The following is a 24746-nucleotide window of genomic DNA, read 5'->3' as shown; positions in this document are numbered from 1 at the left end:
GGTCCATAAAACTGGTTTGATGTTTTTTATGTAGTTCAATTCCACTGGCCTGCACAGAGCGCTGACCTCAGCTTTATACATACCGCTAGTAGGCCACCAAGGGGAAAGGGTAAAAATTTTAGGTTTTTCAATATAGCAAAAGATGCACAGATGCCATAGCGACACCAGTCCACAAGGTAATCACTACACTCTAAGGTGCAAAGCTTTATAACCGTTTTGGAGACTCAGCTCTGGGTGCCTTTCATGTCTCTCCTAGTTCCCTCGCTAGCGTTCTTCAACACTTTCTTTTTTGTTTTCTGGTGAGTGTTTGGGTTGTATTAGCTGGTGGACTAAGTAGCTGGATGAGTTCCATTCAAGTGTTCTTTTGTGTCTGTCTTTTTGTTTTCTGTGTGTCCTGGAGTTTCTGCTGTATTGAGTGCTACAGCAGCAGTAATGTGGTTGCCTGGTCTATAATGCTAACCCACCACTGCTGAGATCAGGGTTCGAATCTTTGCTATAAACCAGCCAGCAAGGCATCAACACAGACATGATTGGCAATGTCTAAGGGGGAATGGCCAAAGCTCTACGTTGGATTGGCAACCTTGCACCATGTGTTTTCCAGTGGAGCTGAGCCTGCCATGACCCTGACCATGATAAAGCCGCTCTGGACTGTGGATTATGTTGTGGTTTGGTTTTATAATTTTCTCAGGTTTTCTTAATTTATTACGTTAGTTTCTGATTATTTTTCTTTCTTTTTTCTCCTGCAGTTTGGTAATTTCTCAGGTGTGGCGGTTACACCTGATGCCTCTGTCATGAGGCACTCACCACCCTGTGACAAAGTTTATTGCATATGGAAACAATGAAACCATGAAGTAAAGAAAAAAAAAAATGGTGATTAACTCACTAAACTCCGGAAGCATAAACAGCTTGCATTCCCTGGTACACCTTTATATAGGGACGGCAGACTGCAAAACATGAAGAAATATGGGTTTATTAGCTAAATACAAATGCATTGCCCAACTGTTATTTAATATTAAAGTCTTAATCAAGTATATTTTACAGTAAAACATTCATGACAAATGTTATTGCAAACACTCAATTACATAATTTTAAAACTTATTTAAAATATTGTAAATAAACATACAGTATTATATTCACAATATTTTTTAAAATAATTTAATATATTCCCCCAGGGGAATATTAATAAACATATTAAGATAACTTTGGGGCCGTTAGGAGGCACAGCGGTCTAACATGCTTGCATAGCACTGCAAGGTGTAATAGCTCATGAGTTCTAATCTCAGCTGTGCTACCAACTTGGTATTCAACAGACACAACGGTCAGATGGGGTTTCTCTTTGCTGCTGCTGCAATATGCAATGTCCAGCACTGGTCTGGACTAGTTAAAAGGGGAGGAGCCATTGGTATGTCAAAGTATGCCTCTGTGTGGGAACCCACCTCTGGTAGGTGATAAGAAGCGGTTGGAAACTGTGTGCATGGAGGGGTCATGTGATAGTCTGCATCTCTCCTTTGCCAGAATGGAGGTGGTTCAAGTGGCAATGAAAATATGATGGGGAATTTTAGATGACTAAATTGTAAATGTAAATTAGGGAAACGCAGTAAAATATTGTTCTGTGTTGAAGGTACATTAAATTAAAAATGGTCAAGTGAGGTAGATTTGGGCCATAACATTGGTTGAAATGTAAAAATATGTCAAAACGTTGAGCATAATGTGCTAGTAATGTCAGACTAGTAATGATATACAATGTCAGAATTCTTATCATGTGTTTATAAGATCAGAACTTTAGATAATGTTGTGATTTTAAGATCTGAACTTTGGTTTTGATGTAGTGTTTACATCAACATTAATATTAGAACTTTGGTTTGATGTAATTTTATAATCAGAATTTAGTTTAATGTGATTTTAAAATCTGAACATTGCTTAGGATCAGAACTCAGAATATAGGGAATTTGGTTTGAGGGGGGTTTAATATCAGAACTTTGGTTCTGCTGTAGTGTTTATATCAACATTAATACTAGAACTTCGGTTTGATGTGATTTTAATATAGTAACTTTGGTTTAAGGGGGTTTTAATATCAGAAATGTAATTTTAATGTGATTCTGAGATTAGAACTTTGGTTTTGATGTACATTTAATATTTGAACTTTCGTTTGATGTGATTTTGAGATCAGAACTTTGGTTTTATTGTGGTTTTAACATGGGAACTTTGATTTTGATAAATAAGATAATCCTTTATTAGTCCCACAGTAGGGAAATTCACAACCCCACAAATTCAAAATATGAATGGGCCTTGGTTTTGATAGGCTTTAGTGTGTATTTAGTGTTGTATTGTCAGATCTTTGAATCTGGAACAGTAGGAAAACTGACCTCTTTTGTGACCCTAGGTACTTTCTGCTTAACAAAACAGAAAGAAATGAATATCGTGTGTGACACGTATGTGTGTCTCCCACTCTCATATTACTCTGGTTAGTCACCTGGAGATGCATGTTTATGGCAAATCCTACCTTCCACAATCTTTTAGTGTACAGTATGAGTGTTTATGTACCTGAGCATGTGTGTATATTTATTAATGACTCTCAGAAAATTAAGGGTCCTGTATGTACATGTAACTCTGAATGTTTTTATATGAATAATAACCATCTTTCTTTTGTTTCCACATCAGTCTTTTGAATGAGTTTCCCAGGCTAATCCCTGAACACACCCAGCTAGTGCCAAGCTTTCTTCTCCTCCAGCTCCAAACTCCACCCTGAGCCACATAATCCAAAGCACTGGAAAACACTGATCACCTGCTTCAGGTGTGTTTCAAGCTGGTAGATGAGTGTCCTTGGGTTGGATTACCTTCCACATGTGAGTGTGTTGATTTGTAACATCTTCCACAGTAAAGTATTTCCTCCCTTTCTGACTAACTCATTGTATATTTGACACATTTTATGTTTCCAGATTGTTAAATGAAACATATTGTCACACAAAGGGAACAAGAATAAAACACAGCATAATTTGTAAAAAAGAATTTAAGCAATTTCATATTTAAGCATATTTAAGGAACAAAGTTCCTATATTACAATTGTAAAATTGTAATTGCACCAATTTAAGCAGCAATGACTGCAACATACCAACTTTCTAAAATTTGACATCACTCTTTCACATCAATATGGAGGCATTTTAGCCCACTTTATAGAACTAAATCAGACACGTTGTCAGCTGTGCTACCGGTCTGGTCGAGTGCACAATTGACCACATTTGAGAGAGGGAAGGTCGAATAGATTTCCTCTTCATTGCCGCTATAATAGGGACTCCTGCTATGTGACTAAAGTGCCAGCATGAGTAGTGCAGCAAACTTGATGACTATCTGTACACTGTACGGCTCTCTGTGAGAATCCACCGCTGACAGGTGTAAAGAAGCAGCTGACAACTGCACACGTGTCAGATGAGGTGGGTGCTAGACTGTGGCCCTCTTCGGCCAGCGTGGGGAGGTGCAAGCCACAAAGGAATTGTAATAGAAATCTGAAAATTATTATAATTAGGAGGGGAAAATGCAAAGACAAATCTGACACACTGCTAGGTTTTCAGCTATGAACTGCTTGTTTCAAATCTCACCGAAGGACTTCTGTAAGTCAGGACTAGGACTCTACAAAACTGTAATAATTCTGTTTCTATTTAGCCATTCAGATGTGAACCGGCTTTGTGTTTTGTGTCATGTTGCATGAACCCATTGTTCAAGAATCAATTTCCTGATCAAGAATGAATTTCCTCTAACAAGACACAGTACCAACACTGACTTCTTTTTTTAAATCAGTGTTGAGCTAGCACATTAGACTGTTGTACTACGAATGCCTTACTGTGCACTTGCTATAGAACTTTACCACAGATTGGCCTGAATGATGAAGAACTCAAAATCATTATCCTTTTCACTGGTTATGAAATTTTGTGTGGTTTGTTTAATCTAATTCTAATTCTAGGTCTAGGTCATTTTAAAGGAAGTGTTTCCTTGCCACTGTTGCCCTCGACTTGCTCAATAGATTTTTTTTCTGCTTTTTTGGTCCTGGATTCTGTAAAGATGCTTTAAGACAATATCTATTGTAAAATTTGCTACAAATAAAGTTGACTTTCCTTGACTTGACACTTGACTTACAGTACAAGCAGTATTACAATCCAGAGGACCAAAATATTGGAATATGGAATCAAACAAACCTCCAGAGTTGTCAAAGTTGGGAATTCCATGAAGGATTATACAGTGCAGAAACAGAGGAGATGCATTCATCTTCATGGTGCCACTAAGCAGACTGTTAAGGATCCACACATATCTACAAAGAAAGGACAGAACAAATCTCAGTATATATTTGCACTGAAATGTATGTAATGTATAATCTGTTGTTAATATAATGGTACAACTGTTTTATTAATGAAAGAAAATACTGAAATTACAAAAATATATAAGTACAACAAGCACAGATGCTTCAACTGCATACAATTAAGCAGAACTAGCTGAGCCCCATTCTGGATCAAAGCATCTTTACTGGGTTTAGGCAGGACTAGATCAATCCAAAACTTTAAAACTGTTTCTGTTCACCCATTCAGAAGTAAACTTGATTAAGACAATATTGTTATTAACATGTGGGATCTATGGGAAAAGCTTCAATAAATATTGTTGCACACTGGGGTTAAAATAGTAATGCAATGCGTGTACATAGGGGCGATATGTAAAGAAAAGCAAAAGTGCTGTTTTTAGTTAAATAAAAATGTCTTTAAATTATCACAAATGATGGTCTATTTTAGAAATATAATGCCCCAATCCACAATGCACTGAATGGGTCATTGAATGGTTTTATGGGTTTTGAACTGATCCTTGTAGAATCTGCACCAATGTACAGTATATTTAAGCTGTTTTAGTAACTCATAGTGGCACAACATCATCTTCTGTCAGTAACATTTCCATTAAAGGCAATTAGCAGATGCTTTTTGACCATATTTTGCAATTTACACTTGAGAGTAAATACTGTACATTGCATGCGATTAAGCTTTGCTCAGCAGCTTGAAAGTGGCAATTTGGAGGTGGTGGGGCTTGAACAAGCGACCTTCACTCAATAGTCCAGCACCTTAACTTCTGAACTAACACTAACTACACAGTTAATATATGTTATTTTGTCCTTTAATTTCGTAGCCATAAGTACTATATATACAGTTTCAACTAGTCGTATAGAATGTGTGTCTAATTACCCAATTTTTGGATGTACTGAACATAAATAAATTGTACATAATCTACAAATACTAATCGAATGATAATCAGGTGTTGAATATACTTCCTAGATACAGGTTATCTGTAAGAATATAATATGGCATGAATGTATTTCTGTGTATGAGGGTGAATCCCCCATAATCACACAAATACAATAATGGAACAGGTTAAAGTCCTATTTCCATAAACATCACAATTAGCTTAAAATCCTGGGGTGTCAGGGACTTGCTGATTCATAGTGTATTCTTTTACTGTTTCATTGATTTGAATTGTTGTATTTGTGCCATTTTCTGTCCTGTAATGCACTTTGAACTGCTGCTGTATGAAAGGTGATCTTTATATAAAGACTATTATTATTATATTATTATAGATCATTAACCCGTATTTAAGTACATGTTTCAGTGCAAGCGAATAATATATAAAACTAGTCAACATCTAAAAGTCCTCCAGACATAACAAAGTAGACTTAACTCTAAACTCTAAACTTCTGTTGTTGTTTTGTATAACTGGCTACTTTGATCTAGGTTTATGAAACAGATACATGGTACATGGTGGTATTATTTAACATGTGGGGTTTATAAAAGATCAGTTTGTACTAAGAATCAGGTCTCATTAAGTTCATAAAGATGAGCTTTGTAGCTTTTTACCTTTTCTGTGAGGGCGTCATCAAGAGAGAGACTTTGTCATCATAAAACTTTCTCATGGCAAAGCGATCAAGAGCTTGGTCTGCACTGTAATACAGAGGGGGAAAATCATGCTTATGTATCAAACAGCTGGACACAACTGAGCTTTAGTAGTTTCTGAAATCCTCTCACCACTCACTTTAACCTTACCCCTTTTATTAAATACTGTATACCCAACTTTATACCCTGGACTTCCTTTCACTGATAAATCACGGACCATGTTCAGTGACTCTATGTGACAGACACACTGATGCCACTGGTCCAGTTATCTTATTTGTTTGTATCTTGATTAGATATAGAGAGAGCCCAACAGTGGCAACCTGGCAATGGTGTGGATTGAACTGGCAACCTTATGATTACTAGCCCAGTACCTTAACCACTAAACTACAACTACCATACTTCCCAAAAACAGCTCTAAAATAGCATGACTGTTCCCTAATCTATAAATAGATTAAGTAAATTTTTGACATACTGTATACTGGCCTCCTAAGCATTAAATGATGCTGTCAACTGCCCTTAAAATTAGGTCAGATTTAGTGTAGTATTTGATGATGTGTGGTGTATGTTGTTGTGGTCAACCTTTGGCACTATTGACTTGCCACATGTAAGCATCAGATAAATCTGCACCACACATCTGATGTCATTTTTTACACACACACACACACACACACACACACACAAACAGAGCACAGCGTAGGAGAGAAAGTATCCAATTAAGCCAGGGATTTAGCATGGAAAAGGACAATGCCCTGGTTAGGTAAACATTAGGGTGGGATGGACAAAGAATGACATGCAGTACGTGTGTGTGTGTGTGTGTGTGTGTGTGTGTGTGTGTGTGTGTGTGTGAGTGATTGAAAGACCTCTGTTAAAAAGCTTCCTGTGTGTGTTGGCTGAACAGCTCTCAAATTGAGCTCTCTCTCTCTGTCATCATAACAGGAGTTTGTGTACAGTTCAGATCAACATCATTCAATCCAAATGAGAAACTATCACTTCTAATTGTAAATAGAGTTTGGAATAGATAGTGATTCTACTAGGCAATAGAATAAAGCAATAAGCCACGAGAGGCCGTGCATTACTGTGATTTTAGCACGGGGATGACGTTTTTGGCACGACCCGAAGCGGAGTGCCTAAAACTTCTTTCCCCGTGCTAAAATCATAACAGTAATGCACGGTCTCGAGTGGCTTATTGCTTTTATAAAACGGCGGTCAACATAAAATATAATAAATACAACAATGTTTAATTCATAAATGTATTTATTGTGTATAAACTTACAATAAAGCATTCTTCCGCGACGCAAAATAGTTCGATTAACAGTGTTGCTAGGCAACATGAGGGCGAAAATAACATAAATTTTTTCTATTCAGTGGCGTATTAATATGGAATGATGTGAGGTGGTCCTAGGTGTGCGTTTATCGGGGATTTTACAGCGGCTTCGAACGCGGCTCAGCCAATCAGATTTTAGGACCGGAACTATCCGTTTTATAATTAGCAGTTTAATCCTTTCCTATCTTAAGGCTAGCCCTGCTGGCTCGGACTGAAATGTCATTGCAATCTTTCAGCCAGCAAGACTGGGCCATGTGGAGGACTCCCTATATAGTTATCCATACATCATTGCTGCTGGCCCATACCAATCATTAACACAAACTGTGTAATCCCTGTAGCTATATACACTGATCAGCCATAACATTAAAACCACCTCCTTGTTTCTACACACATTTTATCAGCTCCACTTACCATATAGAAGCACTTTTGTAGTTCTACAATTACTGACTGTAGTCCATCTGTTTCTCTGCATGCTTTGTTAGCCCCCTTTCATGCTGTTCTTTAATGGTCAGGACTCTCCGAGGACCACTACAGAGCAGGTATTATTTAGGTGGTGGGTCATTCTCAGCACTGCAGCGACACTGACATGGTGGTGGTGTGTTAGTGTGTGTTGTGCTGGTATGAGTGGATCAGACAAAGCAGCGCTGCTGGAAATTTTAAACACCTCACTGTCCCTGCTGGACTGAGAATAGTCCACCAACCAAAAATATCCAGCCAACAGTGCCCTGTGGGCAGCGTCCTGTGACCACTGATGAAGGTCTAGAAGAACATCTACAAGGTGGACCAACTAGGTAGGAGTGTCTAATAGAGTGGACAGTGAGTGGACACGGTATTTAAAAAAATAGACAGTGAGTGTAGAAAAAAGGAGGTGGTTTTAATGTTATGGCTGATCAGTGTATAGACTGCCTTTCGATCAGGATTTTTGTGGGTGAGCATTAAAGCCTTATTAGATGGATGACGGTTAAAGTGGAGATTACTTGCTTTCCGTGTCTTCTGGACCAGCATGCATCTATTTTGTATTAATATTTGTTTCTGTACATTACATTCGCAGCATTTCACAGACAATTTTATCAAAAACGACTTACAATGATGACAAATACAGTTCAGCAATTAAGGGACTTGCTCAGGGGCCCAACAGCTAGGCGATGGTGGGGCTTAAACTGGCAAACTACTGATTACTAGTACAGTATCTTAACCACAGAGTTACCACTTCAGTTATTTTGATAGGCAATTTATCACACAGTTTGTACTACTACTATATGACCATGACTATATGACCATGTGACGAAAAGTGGTTTGAGATTTATGCTGTTACAGTCTAAAATATCAGTCAGATTGATTGTACAGAACAGACATATTTTTGGTGAGACATTGAGCCTGGTGTTGTACCTGGAGGAGATGTCAGTAAAATGAACAAAAGATGAAATGATCACTCCAATCCTGCCCTTTCCTCCCTGTAAGACAGAAAAAAAATAATTAGCATTTATTATTAATCTACAGGACTCAAGGTTGTGGTGGGTCTAGTTCATGAAACACCCCAAACACGTCACCAAACCATCACACAAACACACACACTCACACTTAGGGCAATTTTAGTAGCTCCAGTGTCATGTCTTTGGACTTGTGGGAAAAAACCCCACATGGACACAGGGGGAACATGCAAACTCCACACAGAAACAACCAGAAAATTCTCATAGATTTGTAATTTTATAAAGGTGTACAAGTGTCATGTTTTTGGTACACTGAGGGATATGTTATCTGGCAAGAAGCAAAAACTGCAGTGATGTAAACGCTGTAATCGTTGTCTAAGTAATGTGTCTAAGTAACCTTCCATCGAATAAGTTTGATGTCTTATTAGAATCCTCTCTACTTAGGCAGCTGCCTAGGTAGTCAGTAGGCAGCAAGGCAGCTCACTAGGTTTTCAAACAGACCCTTGGAGTACTATACAAAATGTTTGTGTAATGACAATTCTTAGCAAATGCTCGTCAATGAAACAAAACAATATTCCATTTACTGCTTGCTGAACTAAATAAGGTTCATGCCAGATTATTAGTAATAATCTAGCTTCATTACACATCTTAGAAACACTTAAACACTTTAAGCCAAGTCAAAGTGAATTCATTATTATTAATTTATTCATTTAAAATGAGTTAATCAGAACTAGTGAATTCATTTAAAGTGAATTCATTTAAAATGAGTGTATCTAGGTGAACTAGGTGAAGTGGTTAAGTATTTCTTTTCAAGCATGAACAGTCTCACCCTGCAGTGAATGACAACCACATGCTGCGGGTCGTTGTTCAGCCAGTTTTCCATAGCCTTGCAGATGGTACAGATCTTATCCAGCGGAGGGGCATGAAGGTCTGGCCAGCCTGTGTCTAGAGTCTGAGAACAATCAGTGACACACATTAGTCTCAAATTAGACTATTTACATTATTCAGTAATGTGTTTTAATAATGGTTTTAATTAATGGTTTAAATAAAGCGTTAGACTTTCTTATTGTAATCCAAGAAATTTTTCTTTGTTTGATGCAGCTGATTAACAGTTTCCACAACCATGGAATACGTTTACCAGTCTGGTTGTTTATAAAATGAGAAGCTATTCACTGCATCAGTTCAGGTTAAAAGAATTGTTAGCAGCTTAAGCATATTAATCACTGCACTAATTATCCAATTAAAGGCTCTTAGGTGTTTACTTATTATAATCCAAACAGCATCCTGGTTTTGGCCAGGCAGTGTACATTTAGGAGACACATTTATTTAAGTTACTAACAATTTTGACCAAATACAATGCAAGGGGGGCCTTGCTTAGGGGTTTAACAGTGGCAACCTGGGGACTGAACCAGCAACCTTCTGATAATAGTCCTAAAGACAGTGGTAGCTCTGTGGTTAATGTACTGGCCTAGTAATCTGAAGGAGCAGAATAGAATGCTTTTGTTTGTCTTATATACATATACAGCTCGTTTTGTACATATCTTGTACAGCACCCCTGGAGCAGAGAGGGTTACGGGCCTTGCTCAAGGCCCAACACTGGCTGAATGGCAGAGCTGGGATTTGAACTCTCAAGCTTTCGGTTTGTAGCCCAAAGCTCTACCCACTAGGCTACCACTGTCCCAAGTTGTGCATTCAAGCCACAGCCTTGTTGGACCTTCCACTGTTGGACCCCTGAGCAAGACCCTTAACCCTAAATTGCCTGAATTGTGTTCGGTCGCAATTGTAAGTCACTTTGGATAAAAGCGTCTGCTAAATGCTATATGTGAAGTCTATTAACTTGTGATCAATTGAGCTACCTCTATCTGTACATTTCCTTTCAGGCTTGACTCGAGGTGAATTATTTTGTCTTCTAGTTTCTGTAAATCTGACTCAAATTCTACTGGTAATGGAAGCAGTAGCATCTTTTAAAGATTCTGCCTAAGCATGTTTTAACAAGGCCAGTCATTAATCAGACTGACTTTTATTACCATTCAAGAGGAGATTTCCTGACTGATTAATATCTACAAACTGAGCAAAAGGTTTATTATTAATAAGTCTGAATACCATTATGCATCAGACAGTTTCCACCTGGACATAAATTATGAAAGTCAATTTGCACTCTGTGGTGTGTTGTTTTAGCTTGTGTCCTCTGCGCTCTGGGCATGTTGGACTGCTTTCGTTCTGTCTTTCGCATGACTAGCGCTGGCATTACCAAACATGAAGTCAACACACTCCACCCACACACTACAGCGTTACACAAGAGGCATTTCCAAACAGATCCATTTACATTACCTTGGGGTTCATCTTGGTCAGGTCATGTCTCTTTTCTGACAGGTTAATTACCTGGAACAAAAACAGTAAAAGCAAACCTTTACAAGACTGAAATCATGATGTGGCTTGTTTTGTATTGTGTTATTTATGGCTATGAGGGTATAGAACAATAGTTGAAGTTAATGAAGGCACTTCTGACCACATTAAAGAGAAACTATTACCCAACACTTATGGCTGCTTTATAATTCATACAGACATTGAAAAAACAAAGCGGAATCTGAACCCAGGTCCCAAACTACCTGTTGCATCAAAGGCAAGTACAAACCCATAGTAGGAAACTGATGTTCTATTACTTTTCTCTCAGAAGAAATGTAACAACACTTTCCATATAAATTTAGCACTGGGTTGAGTGTTGCTAATTTGTCAGCACTTTCAGGTTATCTATAGACCTGTTTGTTTGTCCCTATCATCCTGAATGTCCACGACCACTAACAATGACATCAAAGCACAGAGGCTCAGAAAGACAGATACACTCATCAGAAGATAGCTAACAACGGCAACGCTGGCAACGGGGATTACAGAGGCAAATAAAAACCATTGATCCTTAGTAATACAGGAGAGTTCAGCACTCAGAGAGAAGATAAAAGTGAATGCGTCATTCAGTTATTGGCACGAAGCACCACCCTTTTTAACCCGTGACTTAAAATACTGGTTTAATCTAACAGTGGTTAAACATTAAGCTATGGTCAAAAGAAAGCCTAAGATAAATACTGGTCCTACACCTAACACTAAATAATTATTTTCACTTTGTGTATTTTATAGATTTTAAACTGAACATTGCATTGTTGTGTTAGTTTGTTTAGATAATTATTATATAAAATATATTAATTATTTTCATGTGACTTTCTGTTTGGCTGTAGATTTGATGTGTTGGTGTTTTTCTGATATACAATGTGATGTTTTACTTTAATAAATGCTTAACACTTTCAAAAACACTTCACCTCCAATACGTTTCCATGTCCATAATACCATACAATCTAATTTGGGTGTGTTAATTGCTATTATTCATAATGCCAGACTGTGAAAAAAAAAGCTCTGTATACAAAAGTCACTGCATGACGTCCACGAGACAAGCAGAAACTCATTCCTTTAAGGCCTGTAATACTGCGCTGCTTCTTCCACCAGACATTTCTCCTCTGCACGCATGTGTAAACACCTAGAAGTGCCTTACCAAATAGTTATCTGCGTGTTTGGACTTGAGCATGCGCGTAACATCCTTTAGGTTGTGCAGGTAGGTCTCCTCGGAGCAGGCCTGAGGAAAGGACACTGCGATGATGCGCTCCGTCACATAGGTCAGGTCAAGTTCGTAGCCCTCCTCCATCTGAAAACAAAAACAAAATACCATCTTGTGTTTAGACTAATACTTCAAGACTGTAACACGATTAGTAGTTTAAAGCCATTCAAAACATTTAGAATTCAAAACACTACATACTATATGTACAAAAGAGTGGCAGAGTGGTGGAGCATGCAGGCTTGGTACTGCACAGCTACAGCACAATCAATACAGGTTTGTTTTGTACTGTCTGTAAGAGGTTTGGCACATTCCTGCCACAATCATGTGGAATTCTTCTGCATCACAACTGCATGATAGTAGGTGGATTGGCTCTGTTGGATTTTTATTAGGCTTTGGACCAACTACACCACCAGCATGGATAAAGTGGTTACTAAGGATGAATGGACTTCTAGTGTGCAGCATGGTGCTGGAGAACATAATGTAGATGCACAGGTCCAGTGACCATGTTTACTTCCAACTCAGGTTCCTATATCTTTAATTGGACTGGTATATTACCATGTAGGCATGTTGTTCTCAGAGTTTCTGAACAGAATTCAGACACACCACAACATGATAAAATAAAGCAATTAGAAGTATAAATAAATAATCTATTATAGTAAATAAGTAATACAGTAAATTAGTAATGTAATTTATAAGTAAAGTAATAAAGATGTAGTAAATAAGTAATGAATTATTTCATTAATTATTTAATGGACTGCTACAGTGGGAAATCACACTGGAGCATGTAATGTTGGTAGGTGATGATTCTGTGCAATAGACTGGAGCACTGTCCAGTATGTGTTAGTATATTTTGCCCAGCAAGGACCTTTGGCAAGCCTGCAGACCCACCACAACCTGACCATGATAACGTAATGTAATGTAATGTAATGTACTGTTCTGGATGGATGGATGGATGGATGGATGGATGGATGGATGGATGGATGGATGGATGGATGGATGGATGGATGGATGGATGGATGGATGGATGGATGGATGGATGGATGGATGGATGGATGGATGGATAGATGGATAGATAGATAGATAGATAGATAGATAGATAGATAGATAGATAGATAGATAGATAGATAGATAGATAGATAGATAGATAGATAGATAGATACTTTATGTATCCTGAGGGAAATTATTGTCCTCCGGTATGTGGTGGACAATGCCGCCATTCCATTTCGTCCTTAAAAAAATAAGTTGTTCCCTTGAATAAACATGTTTTGTAAAGATGGTAGATTCATAACAGAAAAAAATACTGATAACAGTGAGAAAACGTGACACAAAGAAAAGAATAAATGCTATAGAAGTACAACACTGACAAACCCACTGGAGAGGCTGCCACTCACGACGGTGCCTAGAACAAGAAGATGGATGGATGGACCACTACAGTGAACCACAGCATAGTTGAGTGTAAATAACTGAGTGTGGGATTCACTGCAATGGAATGGAAAACATTGTAAATACAGTGTGCTCAGTGTTTTTAAGCTGGGTTAGACTCACCACAAACATGAATTTCGCAATGAGTCTGACAGTGAGCCATGTTAAGAGTTGTGTCTTTCTCTGTTGCCATTTTTGCCAACAGAGGAGCCATGGAGGTATAGATGATTGATGTATCAGTGATTTACAATCACTTGCACCTGTAATTCGCTTCAGGTGGAAGTTTTTCTATATATTATAGTTACTTTCTCTCATGCTGGCCAGCTCCTTCGTTGGCAAATCTGTTCTTCTCTGAAACCATGATACCGGGCAGCTTGATCTGGTCTAGTTCCGTGTGTGTGTATGTGAACTTACTGGATGTCTGTCCATGGCGAACTTAGTGCTTCACGATTTGCTCTGAACTCACTGCAAACCTGACCAGAATATGATGAATAAATGTGCAATTGACTTGGCCAACTTGCTGACTGTGTTTCACTTGTCCAACCTTTCACCCATTCGTACTTTCACTAGTTTTGTGTGATTTAATGTGAGCCATGCTAGCATGCTAGATTTCATAATCTACACTAGATTAATCCATTCATTTTCAGTAACCGCTTAAACGCACATTGCGTTGATGAGTGTGTTGTGAAAGTTAGCTCATGTCTGTGGAGTGGGTGTTTCTGTTTTAGGTAAGTACTGATGTAATGTGCGGTTCACATCATGAGCACTCCAGTGGTTTCCATGCGTACCACCATGCAAACTCCCTATAGAAGCAGGTTATTGCTGCCATCTCTTAGTGTGCCATGATTATCATATTAGGCAGTTGTAGACTAGTGTTTAAGGTACTGGACTAGTAATCGAAAGGTCATTGGTTCAAGCCCCACCACTGCCAGGTGGTCACTGTTGGGCCCTTGAGCAAGGCCCTTAACCCTCAATTGCTTAGAAAAAATACAATCACATAACTGTAAATCACTTTGGATAAAAGTGTCTGCTAAATGCTGAAAATATAAATGATTATATTAGGCTGTAGGTCAGGAACTATTCAACGAGTGGTAAAAAGTCCAATGCCAGTGTATGTTTAACGATAAGAAATGGCATCAGCATTGTGAAACTGGTTGCAAATTTCCTGATAAGTATAAAAATAAACTTTCACCTCTGGCTATACAAAGCGGACATATAAGATATGCCTACAATTTCTAAACCTTTTGTTTTAAAGGCAAATTTAAAAATATTCATAACTTGGACTCCTGAGCAATATGATGTAAAGAGAACAGTCTTTTAACCACAGTGTTCTATAAAAAGAGTGTAGCCCTGTGGGGCTCGATTATAAGGAAGTAGTCACAGTGCCTCAGGAGGCTGATAAGTTGTGCCACGCCAAATGAGTTCCCAGGAAAGAAAGTAAAGGTAGAGGGTAAACATTTGTGCATCGAAAAACCAGACCGGACAGAGCCTGGCATCACAGATTTAGGAAAAATTAGGGTTTACAACAGAGATGGCAGCAACTTTGATGGGTAAACCGTAATTAAATAGAGACACTTCCACCTGGACAGAATTAATGCTTAATAAGATAAGATAATCCTTTATTAGTCCCACAGTGGGGAAATTCACAAAGGTTGGACAAGAGAAATGCAGTCAGCAGGTTGACCAAGTCAATTGTACATTTATTCACCATATTCTGGTCAGGTTTGCAGTGAGTTCAGAGCAAATCGTAAAACATTAAGCGCGCCATGGGCAGGCATCCAGTCACTTCACACACATACACACACACACACGAAACTGGACCAGAACAAGCTGCCCGGTATCATGGTTTCAGAAAAGAACAGGTTTGCCAACAAAGAAACTGGCCAGCATGAGGGGAAATAACTATAATATATAGAAAAACTTCCACCTGGAGCGAATGGCCTTCATGCCCCTCTACTGTACTGAGCTACACAGGGCAGTGATAGCTCAGTGGTTAAGGTACTGGACTAATAAACAGAAGGTTGCCGGTTCAAGCCCCGCCACCACCAAGTTGCCACTGTTGGGTCCCTGCAAGGCCCTTAACCCTCAATTGCTCATTGTGTTCAGCTCATTGTGTAAGTCGCTTTGGATAAAAGCGTCTGCTAAATGCTGAAAATGTAAATGTACTCAGTACAGTAGTCTTGAAGATCGAACAATCTTTTTGTGATCACACATCCTCAGTTTAGTTTATAATGTTTATATCTTGTGGATACCCAACATTTTTATGTGCAAAATACCTAAAAACCCCTTAAACATTTGATGTGTTTACGGCCCAAATACTGTTAAGTTTAGTCATGTCTAAAAGACTTGTATCACTGATTATCTATTTCTGGATATTTTTGTTTATGTACAGTGTATAGAGGAGTGTGTGTGTGTGTGTGTGTGTGTGTGTGTGTGTGTGTGCGTGTGTGTGTGTGTGTGTGTAAGCACATGCAGATTCAATCAGACATGCCTCAAGATGTGCACTTTAAATCAAAGAACTTGTTACACAATGTGAAACTGGTCTGAAGAAGAGACTTGAGGATATTTTATATGTTTTAGTGTTTCTGCATGAGACCGTCAGCAAAGACAACCAAAGTGCTTTTTCCTTCTTTGCTGGATTCAAATGTATTAGTTACTGCTTTAACCTTGACTTTATTAGAAAGCAGTTGATGCCATTCTGTTGTACTAGTTGGGCCCATTATATTTGTGGTAACGATTAGATTTTTCAGCATCATAATTAAAAATCTGTTTGTCTGTTCAAATGATGTTAATTTTTATTATAAATTACTGATTATTCTTGATTATTCTCACATTTGTTATGATGTATAGTTCCGAATGCACTTGGTGCTTAAACCAACCTAACACACTTGTAAATTTGTACATGATGATTTATATAAAGCACTACAGTAATGACAAAACTCTTATTTTAACAATGTCTTTACACATTTGTGTCAATTATAAGACACTAAAACATTGTGAATTAAGTGATAAGGATCAAGTGATAAGTTGGAAGGCTATGGATATATAGAAGGCTTAATGCATCTGAGTACTGTGTTTTTATAAGCTGAACATTGTATAACTGTTCATATGGAAAATTAATTAATATTAGCCCACGTTATCATTTTACTAGGATTTTATTAAGTTATGAACAACCAAACATGTTGGATCTGTACCTAACAGTAACAGAGTGACAGAATAAATCACTGAGCTGTGTGAAACGTGACTGCACCACAAGCCTACAATCCCGTAATCCAACATAATTTAGATTTATAGTATTTAGAAATACATTTGGTTAGTAATTTGATCCCAGTTTATCACCATAAGCATCTATAGGCCAATCCCCTGAGCTTTCAGGTCCAGTGGGTTAAGGCTCAGCTATGCTGTTTCGAAATCAAAACCAGTCAAATAAATGATGAATTTAAACAGTTTTTCTTTGAAGAACCTTGTAAGAGTAACAAACTATAAATGAGAACATATGGTGTCTTGCAGTGATTTTATCAGTTAAATTCCTCTAACTCCTGTGAATAAAGAGTTTCTGAATTGCTATTACATGCTCAACACTAAGCACTTCCTGTCTTTCTAAAGACTTTCCCTGACATGGCTTATCTGGGGCATCTCCCGTTATCCTGCTTATACCAACACACCGATATTAACAGAGACGAGATTCTGCTCAGTCAGGGAGCTTATGAACTCATGAGGCTGGAGTTCCTGATCCCTGTCACCCTGAGCTGTGTCTTTTACTTGCTCTGGTTCAGCACATCAGTTGCTTCATAAGCTGATTAGTTTGGTCAGAGACAGAAAAACAAAACATTCTATAGAGTAGTCATGTCAAGTCACTATGCGTCATCGTTTTGTGATGGTTGGCTGCGCGGATGGGTCAGCTTTCTCCAGTGTTCTCTGTCTTGTGTCGCTTGTAGCGGACTAGCCCCAGATAATGAAATCAACGTTGTGATGTCAATAAATTTTATTCTTGGTTAAGTGTAGTGATGAATTTTACCAAGATCTGGAAACCAACCAAGCAACTATATCTCAAGCAAGTACTAATGATCTGATCATTATCAGATCTCTAAACTTATCTAATTAGCATTCAGCCAGCACATGCTTCCTGGCCATGCATAGAATAATAATAGGCTGTAAATTGGGTCATTTCTGGGCACCCCAAATAATGCACTTTAATCAGGTCCCCAGTGTTGGGACCACTGTGGGCTACAATCTGGCCCAATATGAACCTTAAGTGTAATTCAGTGTAAGACACTTATGTAGGGTTCTGAAAACTGAACAAATTTAAAATATTTAGTTAACCCTACAAAGTCAGCTCTATTTTAGACCTGCACAAGAGTAATCTGGTGCACACTATATGGACAAAGGTATTGGGACACCACTTCTAAATTCTAGATTAAATTCATGTTTCAGCCTCAACATGGGCCAACATGTAATAACTCAAAAGAAAAGGAAAAATGTATATGCTTCCAACTTTGCAGCAACAGTTTAGGGAAGGCCCTTTCTTGTTCCAGCACGACTGTGACCCTGTGCACAAAGCAAGCTCTATAAAGACATGAAGAAAAGCTCAGTTTAAAGAAACTCCAGTGGCCTGCACAGAGCCCTGACCTCAGCCCTACTGAACAGCTCTGGAATAAATTGGATCATCCATTGAGACTTTCTTGACCAACATCAGTGCCCAGCCATACAAATGCTATTCAAACAGCTGTTTTCCACCATCAATCATCTCCTCAATCCACACGCTCCCTCACTTGCGGAAATGACAGAAGAGCACTGTAATAAATGTATGACCTTTTTCAGAACGAAAACAGAGTCAATTCATTCTGTCCTTCCTGGCTCCTCCCCTCTGTCCATGCAGACTAATCATTTACAGTTTGAGGTCTCTCAGCCCCTTAACTGTTTTCCAGAAGCCTCACAGCAAGAAGTCGAAGACATCATTAGGAGGATGAAACAGTCTACCTGTGCCTCAGATCCCTTTCCTACACAATTAGTCAAAGCAAATATTTCTGCCATAAGTCCTCTGATCACCACCGTAATAAACCACTCTCTCCAGGCTGGACATGTTCCTTTTGCTCTTAAGACTGCCATTATCAGACCACTTCTCAAAAAATCCACTCTAGATCCTGAGGTTTTTGCAAACTATAGGCCCATTTCTAACCTTCCCTTTCTTTCCAAAGTAATGGAAAAAGCAGTTGCTGCCCACCTTCAGGTCCACCTTAGAGACAATAACCTTTTCGAAAAGTTCCAGTCTGGTTTTTGTTCTGCTCACAGCGCCGAAACAGCATTGATCAGAGTCACTAATGACCTATTAATGGCAGCTGATGCTGGCTCACCTTCCTTGCTCATCCTTCTTGATTTATCAGCTGCATTTGACACAGTGGACCATGGAATACTCCTAAATCGGCTACATGACACCATTGGCCTCACGGACGCTGCCTTTTCCTGGTTTCAATCCTACCTCAGTGACAGAACAGAGTATGTTTCCCTCGGTAATGCAAGGTCCCAGACACATACTGTGACCTGCGGAGTCCCACAGGGGTCAGTTCTTGGCCCCATCCTTTTCAATCTGTACATGCTCCCGCTTGGTCATGTCATTACTCACCATGGAATTTCATTCCATTGCTACGCTGATGACATACAACTGTATTTGAAAATCAACACACCCTCCTCTTCATCATCATCATTTTCATCATCTTCTCTGACATTGCTTACTGCCTGTCTGGAGGAGATACAGTCATGGATGAAACACAATTTTCTCCAGTTGAACAGTGCCAAAACTGAAGCAATCTTGGTTGGCACCCCACATCAGATTCAGTCATCTTCCATAGACAGCTTTACTTTCTCTGGTTACAATATTCCCATTTCCTCATCAGTCACCAATCTTGGTGTAAGATTTGACTCACATCTCACTTTCGATACCCATATTAAACACCTCTGCAAGATCTCTTTTTATCATCTGAGAAATATTGCTAAACTTCGTCCCACTCTCACTCTATCAGATGCTGAAAAACTGATGCACGCTTTTGTCTCCTCCAGACTGGATTACTGCAATGCACTTCTCATTTGGATTTCTAGCAAAAGTCTTCATAGATTACAAAGCATTCAGAACAGCGCCGCTAGGATCCTGATGAGAGTGCGAAAATATGAGCATATCACACCGATTCTACGTTCTCTTCACTGGCTTCCCATCTCTGTTAGGATTGAATACAAGGTCTCCCTCCTCACTCACCAGTGTATTTATGGATATGCTCCCACCTATTTGAAAGAACTGCTCACCACTCAAACCTCATTCCGATCCTTCCGCTCTACCAACTCAAATCGCCTTCTCCTCCCAAGAACCAAGCTCACTACCATGTGTGATCGGGCCTTCTGTTCTGCTGCCCCTCGCCTTTGGAATGCCCTCCCTGACCATTTGAGGGCACCACAGCCGATTGGGACTTTTAAGAAGAGACTCAAAACCTTTCTTTTTAGCAGAACCTATGAATAATTTTTAATTTATGTAGTGATTGTAGCTATTTTATTTATTTATTTATTTATTTATTAATTGTAGTGATGTCTTTATCTTGTGGCACTTTGAGATTTGTACACAAATGTAAAGTGCATTACAAATTAAATGTATTATTATTATTATTATTATTATTATTATGACTGAATTTCCACAGAGTCTTGAGAGAAGCCTTCTTGTCTTCACAGAAGGTGCTGTTGATATAGCTGATATAGCTGACAAAATCCACACAAAGGTCACAAAGGTTTTAAATGGGATGTCCAACAAGCTCAAGGTCAGGTGTCCAAATACTTTTGGTCATAGTGTATGCATTGTTGGATCATTTGATAGATAGATACTTCATTGATCCCGAAGGAAATTAGTTTACAACTGTGCATGTTCATGTAATTTGTTTACAACTGTGCATGTTCAGAAACACAGATTGTGTAGGCCGTGTCTTAAACCATGTACAGGGCACAACATAGTATGTCAAAAACCAGTAAATGACCAGTGATGTTGTTATTTATTTATTTATTAGGATTTTAACATCATGCAACTCTTTGGTTACATTCATGACAGGAACGGTAGTTACTCATTACACAAGATTTATCAGTTCACAAGGTTATATCAAACAAAGTCATGGACAATTTTGTATCTCCAATTCCCCTCACTTGCATGTCTTTGGACTGTGGGAGGAAACCAGAGCTCCTGGAGGAAATCCACGCAGACACAGGGAGAACATGCAAACTCCACACAGAAAGGGAGTGACAGTGAGGTGACTGTGAGGTGACAGTGCTACCAACTGAGCCACCGTGCTGCCCCCAGTGGTGTTGTAACAATAATGAAATATTCTTCAGTGCATCTACCTACCTACCTACCAACCTATCTTTAAGACACCCTCAGTTTTTGGATCAGTGAACGAACAGCTTAAACAGAGTATTGTAATTTGGATTGTGTATATATAGTGACGCCACCACATCACTATTGGAATGTATTTTGTAGGATTCACCAAAAATCACACTACCTACCAAAACTGTAAATACTGGCTGATCAATTTTGGTTCAGTGTTGTCCTATTATCATACTATTAAAGTGCTTGTGAATGGAGTTAGATCTAATTTCTTTCCGTTAATAAAATGTTAATAAGTAAATAAATGTGCAAATGTGTGTTTAATGGCCATATAAATGAAATATATAAACCCAAAGCCTGCTGTTCTGTCTTAATGTACTGATCTTTAGGGTTAGTCATTACATTTAATGGTAAGCCTAAATACTGAAGGTGTGCAGGGTATTTAGCAACATGCTAACAGTTATTTGCTTTTCCTGGCTGGTTTGTAGTGGTGGGTGGGTCCAGTGCCATCTGAATGCAGGGTGGAAAGTCACCCTGGAAAAAATGCAAGGCTCCACATACACCACTCACCCTTTTCCTCATTTACTTAACACCTAGATTAGCTAACGAGTGTCTTTTTGGGAGGAGGTGGGGAAACCCAAAGAGACCAGAGAGCTCATGCTGACCTGGAAGGAACATGCCGAACTCCTCACAGTGACCAGAGGCAGGACACCACATACTCACCCGTGTGCTCAATTCTCAATTGCTTAGACCTAAGAGGCAATTTAGATAAGACTGTCTACCCTCTGGGGAGGTGGGAAGAAACCAAGGTGCCTGGAGAAATGTGAGGGTTAAAACCAGGTTTTCAGCCGCAGCTTCAGTAACCCTTCCAGGTTCTCCTGCTTTCCAACAGTCTCAAAACAACGGGCTGCATCTAGTGGTTTAGAAGTGCAAACTGATCGCAAAAAATATGCATATTTTTTAAAATATGCTAAGAATTTTCAGATCTCTTGGTGTATGCCACAGGTACTCAACCACCTGTTGAAAATTCTGGTGCTGGTCATAAAATTAGAATATCATGAAAAAGTTTATTTATTTCAGTAATTCCATTCAAAAAGTGAAACTTGTACATTATATTCATTCATTACACACAGACTGATATATTTCAAATGTTTATTTCTTTTAATGTTGATGATTATAACTGACAACTAATGAAAACCTCAAATTCAGTATCTCAGAAAATTAGAAAATTAAGAACAATACAAAAAAAGGATTTTTAGAAATGTTGGCCAACTGAAAAGTATGAACATGAAAAGTATGAGCATGTACAGCACTCAATACTTAGTTGGGGCTCCTTTTGCCTGGATTACTGCAGCAATGCGGCGTGGCATGGAGTCCATCAGTCTGTGGCACTGCTCAGGTGTTATGAGAGTCCAGGTTGCTCTGATAGTGGCCTTCAGCTCTTCTGAATTGTTGGGTCTGGCGTATCGCATCTTCCTCTTCACAATACCCCATAGATTTTCTATGGGGTTAAGGTCAGACGAGTTTTGCTGGCCAATTAAGAACAGGGATACCATGGTCCTTAAACCAGGTACTGGTAGCTCTGGCACTGTGTGCAGGTGCCAAGTCCTGTTGGAAAATGAAATCTGCATCTCCATAAAGTTGGTCAGCAGCAGGAAGCATGAAGTGCTCTAAAACTTCCTGGTAGATGGCTGCGTTGACCTTGGACCTCAGAAAACACAGTGGACCAACACCAGCAGATGACATGGCACTCCAAACCATCACTGACTGTGGAAACTTTACACTGGACCTCAAGCAACGTGGATTCTGTGCCTCTCCTCTCTTCCTCCAGACTCTGGGACCTTGATTTCCAAAGGTAATGCAAAATTTACTTTCATCAGAGAACATAACTTTGGACCACTCAGCAGTCCTTTTTGTCTTTAGCCCAGGCGAGACGCTTCTGACACTGTCTCTTGTTCAAGAGTGGCTTGACACAAGGAATGCGACAGCTGAAACCCATGTCTTGCATACGTCTGTGCGTGGTGGTTCTTGAAGAACTGACTCCAGCTGCAGTCCACTCTTTGTGAATTTGCCCCACATTTTTGAACGGGTTTTGTTTCACAATCCTCTCCAGGGTGCGGTTATCCCTATTGCTTGTACACTTTTTTCTACCACATCTTTTCCTTCCCTTCGCCTCTCTATTAATGTGCTTGGACACAGAGCTCTGTGAACAGCCAGCCTCTTTAGCAATGACCTTTTGTGTCTTGCCCTCCTTGTGCAAGGTGTCAATGGTCGTATTTTGGACAACCGTCAAGTCAGCAGTCTTCCCCATGATTGTGTAGCCTACAGAACTAGACTGAGAGACCATTTAAAGGCCTTTGCAGGTGTTTTGAGTTCATTAGCTGATTAGAGTGTGGCACCAGGTGTCTTCAATATTGTACCTTGTCACAATATTCTAATTTTCTGAGATACTGAATTTGGGGTTTTCATTAGTTGTCAGTTATAATCATCAACATTAAAAGAAATAAACATTTGAAATATATCAGTCTGTGTGTAATGAATGAATATAATATACAAGTTTCACTTGAATTACTGAAATAAATCAACTTTTTCATGATTTCATGATGAATTTTATGATCAGCACCAGTATAGTTGATTTATGATTGATCTGGCCATACTACTTCTTTCCAATCTTTGTAAATGGTTTTTGTGTCACTAAACTCAAAAAGGGAAAAAGATGAAATACGAGCTTTCTTGATCCAACATTAAAGTCAACCAGAGCTACAGAGCATTATTTAGAATTGCAAATTGATCGCCAAAAATATGCTTTTTTTTTTAATAGAAGAAGCTAAGAATTTTCAAAGGCTCAAGCACTAACAGTTTACTGAATGGTGCCCACTATATGAGTGCTCATGATGAGCACACCCAAGTCAAGTCACCAATGAATGGGGAACTTGTGTACCTACCAGTATAAATAGCTGACTGGAAAATTCAAGTAGTGTACAGAATTATGCCAAATTCCTACATTAGATAAGTATTCCATGGCAGAGAAAGTCTAATTAAAATGTCTTTACACATTTTCTCTTTTTTCCACCCACCTATTCCGCATCCCTACTACCAAGCAGTGTAGTTCATGTCTACATCTGTGCCAGAGGACTGTTTGTTTTTCTAACAGTTTGCTCCTTCAATGTGTCACATACTGAAGTCTAAAGTGACTCCAAACTTTAAACACACACACACACACACACACACACAATGCAGCCAGTTGTAAATCCAAATGGGGGCTGGAGATCTTTTAAAGGCCCCACTAATCAGAATGAAAAGGAGACTGTGTGTAGGAGGTCATCACCAGGGTAACATATGGAAGGGTTGATGGAGTTCGGCCACGGCAGGCACAGCACTTACAGTCTAAAGAGAGCTAAAGTCATTATGAGCTGCTTAATTACATATTAATGGAGTAGTAAAAACGTCTGGGTAAGTGCTGTGTGTGGACAAATATACAGACAGAAAACAAACCCAGTAAAACTAAGTGTTTTTGGACTGTTGAGTAATCTTGATTAAGCAAAAAACAGTTTCAGTGCACTTCAGGAAAGATTTTTTTAGACGTGTACTGGAAGAAAGAAGCGCTGTTTTTTCCCCCCCAAAACACAGTTCCATAACTGTTTTTCACTATGGTTTTAAGCTCTGTGTTACATGCTGAATCAAAATTTCCCAT

At 38.9% G+C, this 24746-nt stretch overlaps 1 protein-coding gene across 1 annotated transcript in view; it reads right to left on the bottom strand.

Moving 5' to 3' along the window:
• LOC134312444 (tensin-3-like) overlaps window positions 1-24746 on the bottom strand; it is a 96510-nt gene that overhangs the window by 53175 nt on the left and 18589 nt on the right. Inside the window, exons 2-8 of the mRNA XM_062994395.1 lie at window positions 12214-12363; window positions 11004-11054; window positions 9502-9624; window positions 8632-8696; window positions 5883-5966; window positions 4191-4303; window positions 884-944 (exon numbers count right to left, since the gene is read on the bottom strand). Of these exons, the coding sequence (XP_062850465.1) occupies window positions 884-944; window positions 4191-4303; window positions 5883-5966; window positions 8632-8696; window positions 9502-9624; window positions 11004-11054; window positions 12214-12363 (647 nt within the window). The remainder of the gene's footprint in view (window positions 1-883; window positions 945-4190; window positions 4304-5882; window positions 5967-8631; window positions 8697-9501; window positions 9625-11003; window positions 11055-12213; window positions 12364-24746) is intronic.

Source organism: Trichomycterus rosablanca, chromosome 4 (assembly GCF_030014385.1).
Source record: "Trichomycterus rosablanca isolate fTriRos1 chromosome 4, fTriRos1.hap1, whole genome shotgun sequence".
NCBI lineage: Eukaryota > Metazoa > Chordata > Actinopteri > Siluriformes > Trichomycteridae > Trichomycterus > Trichomycterus rosablanca.
The sequence above is the reverse complement of the archived record's forward strand: the minus strand, read 5'-3'. Positions and strand labels throughout refer to the sequence as shown.